General features: G+C 31.9%; 1 protein-coding gene across 1 annotated transcript in view; it reads left to right on the forward strand.

Moving 5' to 3' along the window:
• LOC106468383 (leucine-rich PPR motif-containing protein, mitochondrial-like) overlaps positions 1–6,797 on the forward strand; it is a gene marked incomplete at its 3' end in the record, with an annotated part of 92,970 nt that overhangs the window by 61,799 nt on the left and 24,374 nt on the right. The window contains exons 19-20 of the mRNA XM_022396725.1: positions 841–903; positions 3,971–4,110. Coding sequence (XP_022252433.1) covers positions 841–903; positions 3,971–4,110 — 203 coding nt within the window. The remainder of the gene's footprint in view (positions 1–840; positions 904–3,970; positions 4,111–6,797) is intronic.

Raw genomic sequence — 6,797 nt, forward strand, 5'->3', positions numbered from 1 at the left:
AGTTTTAAAAGCTGCTTATTCTCATACTGACTTGAACTACCTTTAAACTTAAAATCAGATATTTTTGGGGGGTTTTGTTAAAAATGTCTAATGTATGAATTGGATTGTCATAAATGCAGTTTTAGATATATTGCATCTACTCTTGTGTGTTGCTAGAAACACTCATAAAAGAATGTGCAAATATGGTGACCAACAATAAATCAAGTGTACCTAATTATGCACACTTTAAATGCTTCACAGTTATGTAAGATTCTGGCGAAAGAAGGTGATGAGAAAAGTTTATGCATAGTTAGCCAATTATGGCCGATAATTCATTGCTCTACAGTTAATAAGGTATAGCATAGCATTGCAAGTGTAAGTTTAGGTTTAGAATAGTGCTTGAGTAGTGACAAAAAGAACATGCTGGAAAGAGATGGGAACTTATAATTTTAAAGAATAAATGTATTTTTAATTTATATGAAAATAAGATGGTGGTGTATATATAAAATTTGAAATATTTTGTTGACAGTCTATAAAGCTTCAGTATTGTGAGTTATCAATAGTTGGTAAAACTTAGGAATATTATAATTTAATGTGTGACATATTCAGGAGCAGAAATAAGAGTAAACACTGTTACTTTAACGTATTGGGATATGTAATGTACATTGTTCACTAGTAAAATGTAATAGCATTACAAATTTGAATAATCAAACTGATGACACAGAGTTAACAGAATCTTTGTTAATTATATTTATCATGTAAAAAATTATTAAGTCTGAATCATTTATTTAATTAAGACTACTCGCATTCAAAAATTACACTGAAGGAATGTTTAAACATTTGGATGATAATCTGTTTCAGAGTAAAGGAATGAACACCAGAGGTGTACTTCGGCGCCTCTTGTTGCTACACTGTCGAAAAAAGGCAAGTTTTTTAATTCATTTTAAATCTCAATGATTATTTCTTTATGTGCTTGTAGATAAACAGGTTTGGATAGTAAAAATCTTTACAAAAGATTTTCAAAGTGTTATTGTGCCTATGTTTTTATTTATTTTTTTAGTTTGCTAGTTAAGTTTAATATGAATTATTTTTTGTTTGTGTTTTCAAGTAAAACTGTAATATTCACATTAATATTTGCCTTATTTGTTGTGGACATGTGCGTGTATAATAAACTGTAATTCAAGGTGATTTCACTTCAAGATGAATATGTACAAGAAAACTTGAATCTTTCCTTTTCTAACAAATTGTTCCTTATTTATCAAACTCTTCTACATTTAACCAGTCTTGTAGCATCACAGGCTACTCTTCAGCATATAAACCTAGAAAACAACCAAACACTTTTTAAAAAGTAATAAAATTAAGTTTAAAATTGATGTGAAATATAGAACTTTTTAATATTTTATAAAAATAGTTTGAGTTACAAAAAAGCAACCTTATTATGACTAATGTTTCAGATCAAAACCTAATTTAAAGTCTTTAACATGAACATTAAAAATCCTACAGAGTACATATATTTGTGAAAAATTCTTAACTTACTTTGTTTAATAACCTTAAAGTTTCTTTGGAAGTTATGCACAGCATACTTAAGGTACATATAAAATATATCTATATAAAGATATAACATTTCTATCATGGATTTATATGCCAGCAGTTACATGATTGCATCACCAAAGCTGTAGCAAAACAATGTAAAGTTATACCATTTATACAAAAGTACAGTTTTAGTCTTTAACTTATTTTATAATAAATTTATAACTTAGTATAATATTTTATGAACAACTTGAATGCAATTATTTCTAACTTGAAATACCAGTTTTTTAAAGGACACAAGTATTTAAGATCTTAATATAAAGACTGGGGGTATTCATAATATAACTTTCCATGCATCTGGGTTAGAAAGGCTAACTTCAGGTAATGGGGCCTGGCTTAGTTTAACCAGGTTTGCTTGAAAGATGAGGTTCTTGTTAAGGGAGGAGATAAAAGTACAAGAACTGTATAGGTGGGTGTATAGTTTATAACATCCTTTATTATTATATCACTGGAATTATAACATGCATTAATGTGTAGTTGTATTATTAGAGCTATGACTGCTAGAATTATATTGGTTAATTATTTATATCATCGAGTTATAATAGATTTAAGGGAGGAAGAGGAGGGAGGATATTAGTATTTGATCTATACAGGAGGACTATATAGTTTCTAATTTAATATCATATATTAAATTAGACAGTAGTTAGACAAGAGTGAAGTCTGGGTGATGTTCTTTGTTAGAAATGAAGGGTGGTGTATGATACCAGTCAGGGATCGAAATATTATATTCCTGCATTCCAACAGAATTTAATTTTCCTTGATGAATTTCATATTTTTAGTTGACTTTCCTGATCAGGAATGCATGGTTCAGCTGTATTCCTTTAGTTATAACCAGTGAAAGTGAACATATTGCATGGATTAAATATAAAAAAAACAATTCATAAAGAAATGCAAATTTACGTGAGGGAATATAATCTTGCTGATAGCTTTCTTTTGAGTGAATGTAATTTTATTTCATTACTTTTATCCCTGAGGCCTACGACAGTTCATGGCAATTTACAAGTTTTCTAGCTTGTAGAAATGTTAAAGAAGAAAATAATTCAACATTCAGTCACTTTAACAAAAGAAAACAAGTTGACATTAAACTATTCTTTATGATAACCCTTTCATCCCCAGGAATCATCCTAGTAACTCTTTTCTGAACTCTTTCTAATAAAGCAATATCCTTTCTTAGATAAGTAGACTGAAACTTTACACAGTATTCCAAATGAAGCTTAACTAGATTTTAGTATTTATATTTCAAGAAAGTATATTCAGCACAATAAAAACTGATTGTTATGCTATAGGGAATATATTTTCAAACTATCTTTTTAGCTCTTCTAAGTGTAGTTTAGTACTCAAGTTGTCATTTTAGTATGTTTTTTCCTGGTTTTTTTAAATATTAGAGTTTCCTGTGAATCGTGTACATGCATGGGTGAAAATTTCAAATAGGTGTGCTCTGAGGCTTGGTGAGTCCTCAACTTGGTTCATTTTTATATTTTGATATATTTTTTACAGTCTTTTACTAAATTGTACAAGCTCATGAGTTTGCTTTGCTGATGATTTTTAGAATAAATTCAATTCTTAATCATTTCTGATCTAGGTTTATTACAAAGTAAACAGTGTTGTAACTTTTCAAGCATTAATAGTATTTGCTAAAATGGATCAAGTTTTGAAAATAATTGATGACAAGGACCACCATAAGGTTCAAGAAATCAATAAAAATTGTAGAGAGTCTTGGAGGTGGACATGGATGGATAAAGGTGTCAAAATCGAATTAAAAACATGAAGGGTGATGAGGTGCAGGGTGAAAGCGTGACATGTGCTTTATGAATTTTTCCACAAAATCCGTATTCCTAGTGTAACAGTTTGCTATATTTGTCAAAATGTGACTATTAAATACAGCACACATGGTATTGGTGCATCAGAAGATCACGTTTAGTTGAATGCCACAGAAAGTTAATGCAGGCCATCACTTCTACCCACTACATAGATCGTTTTACACAAATGTTTTGCTATAGCTTTGCTGGTATGATTATGTATTTCTAGGCGTATACATCCATAATGAAAATGTTGTATTTTTATGTAATTATCTTGTTAGACTTGTGTGGTACTAAGTAATTGCCTTTATACTTTTGATGTAATATAGATAATTGTGAAGTGTGTGTGTGTGAATAATAATGTGCTAATCGAGTAAGTCGTAAAATACAATTGATTTTGTTAATTATGTCTTTGTACTATATCTAATTACTTAATGTTGTTTTCATTGAAAATTAGTTATTTTTGGATCTATTAACAGACAGTAAAAGAATAGTGCTTTACACAATTAAAAAACTTTGATAAATTATTCTATGATTTAAAGAAAACATCTTTTTACCTTTTGGAGAAAAATACATTGTCACTATCTGTCATTTCACTGTAGAATGTTGATCGAGTTCAACAAATAATTACCGAGCTTGAGGAGGAAAACTTCTCCTTTACTCCTGCGATGTATGCTCAAATAATGGAACTTCATATTACCAATAAGAACTTGGAAGAAGCTTTGAAATATAAAAAGATCATGTAAGTCTATGGTTAATAAATTTTCATTAGTAATCATAAAAGATAGAGTTTTTCTGTAAAAAATTCATGAAATGGATACAAAATTTATAACTGACCAGTTACGTTTTTGTTAACGAAATCAGTTAGTCCAAATCATCAAAATGTATAATAGAACCTCTTACAATGCAAGCACTCTTAAGACTGAGCTCAACTGGTCATTTTTGGGAGGTGGTCTGATTGCAGGAACTTGAAACTGATCTCACAAACATGACTCGTGTTTTCCCTTATCGACACCACTTACACATACATTGCTTTTCATTTCATGTTTCTACTAAATAATCTTTTTAGAACCCCGTTTCTTTCCCTTTTTTTTTTTATACTTTTTGCATAAATACATTATGAATAAATACAGAAATGCATTTATATTCTCTTTACTCTTTGTTGTTTTTATTTCATATGTGCATGTAACTCTTTATTGAAAACTGATGGCATGCATGAATGTATACAGTGTACAACATTTAAAGACATTTGTCCTTACATTACTGGTATACATGTTCATATAAATGAAGAAAAAAGTAATTTGATACCATAGAAATGGGCATTTATAAATTCCAGGACATTTCAGTTTAAGGCAGTGGATTAAAATAGCTGAAAACTACAGTATCTTGCAAAGATTCTACAATGTTTGCCATTAATTCAGACAAGTTATTCAGACCTTCTCTGCAAAAAGAAACACGTTCATTTGACTATTTCATTGCTTTGGCAGTGTTCTTGATGGTAGCTTTATCTGCTGTGTCATTATCTGATGTTAGTTGAGGTTTTATTGGTTGGTTACTTGAGTTACTAGGCTGTGTGGAGACTATGAACTAAAGAATTGCATTAGCAATTTTGTCAAAATCACCCTGACAGTCTTCATATTCTTTGGCACTGACATCAGTTGAGGTGGGTGTACTCTTCTGTAGACTACTCATCAACTTTCAATTGGTTTTTGGCACCTCTAAGCAATTTCTACAGTTGCAGTAATGGAATGTTGTCTTTATTCATATCTTTGGCAATAGAGGTGAGAAAACCTGTTGCTGCAAAGCATATCTTCACTGTGGAGGTTTTGATCTCCTTCACCACTTCATAGACCCAGTGACAAGCCTCCAAGATAGAGATAGTTTTGACTAACTGACTGACATCACTGACCTTGTCATATCTGGTTAGGACAGTAATGACATTTCATCACTTTGATAATACACACAACTGGTAGAGAGCTGCAAGACTTCTGTAATATTTTCTGGGAAAAATACTAAATGAACATTCAATAGGTCCTGTTTGAAAATGTGAAGGAGCATTGTTGACAGATAAAAAAAAAAACTTTTTAGCTGTTGGTTTTCATGTGTTTGTTGTAAGCCTTGATCCACTATGTAAAGAAATTGCTGGTCATCTTTTTGTTAAAGTACCATGTGACTAGAAGATACATAAGAGCCTACATAATTTCTGCCATTAACCACTGTTAACCACACGCATGATCTGTTTATATAAAATTGTACATGTTACTCCAGCATTTGGTTGGTCAAGCAATCTTATGTTCTACAGTTGTTTGTTGATTTCTGCAGTGATCCTTAAAATTCTGGTATGAAATTGTATATTAGAGGTAGCTACTATTGTGGTGTGTAAATACATCTACACACATTTAATTACTACAGTAGTCTATAAGCACATTTATACATATGTTTAGAGCTAATAATATTATCTGTAAAAACATTTAGAGCTACTACAATAGTCTGTAAACACCTCTATACATAATTTTGAGCTATTACAGTAGTCTGTAAGCACATCTACACACACACATATAGAGCTTGTACAGTAGTCTGTAACACATCTAGAGCTACTACAGTAGTCTGTAAGCACATCTACACACACACATGTAGAGCTACTACAGTAGTCTGTAAGCACATCTACACACACATGTAGAGCTACTACAGTAGTCTGTAAGCACATCTAGAGCTACTACAGTAGTATGTAAGCACATCTACACACACACATGTAGAGCAACTCCAGTAGTCTGTAAACATATCTACATACACATTTAGAGCTACTACAGTAGTGTTTAAGCACATCTACGCACACACATGTAGAGCTACTACAGTAGTCTGTAAGCACATCTACACACACACACACACACACACATGTAGAGCTACTACAGTAGTCTGTAAGCACATCTACACACATGTAGAGCTACTACAGTAGTCTGTAAGCACATCTACACACATGTAGAGCTACTACAGTAGTCTGTAAGCACATTTACACACACATGTAGAGCTACTACAGTAGTCTGTAAGCACATTTACACACACACATGTAGAGCTACTACAGTAGTCTGTAAGTACATCTACACACACATGTAGAGCTACTACAGTAGTCTGTAAGCACATCTACACACACATGTAGAGCTACTACAGTAGTCTGTAAGCACATCTACACACACATGTAGAGCTACTACAGTAGTCTGTAAGCACATTTACACACACACACATGTAGAGCTACTACAGTAGTCTGTAAGCACATCTACACACACGCATGTAGAGCTACTATAGTAGTCTGTAAGCACATCTACACACACACGCGTATGTAGAGCTACTACAGTAGTCTGTAAGCACATCTACACACACGCATGTAGAGCTACTACAGTAGTCTGTAAGCACATCTACACACACGCATGT

This window comes from Limulus polyphemus, unplaced genomic scaffold (genome assembly GCF_000517525.1).
Source record: "Limulus polyphemus unplaced genomic scaffold, Limulus_polyphemus-2.1.2 Scaffold2987, whole genome shotgun sequence".
In the NCBI taxonomy this organism is placed as follows: Eukaryota; Metazoa; Arthropoda; class Merostomata; order Xiphosura; family Limulidae; genus Limulus; species Limulus polyphemus.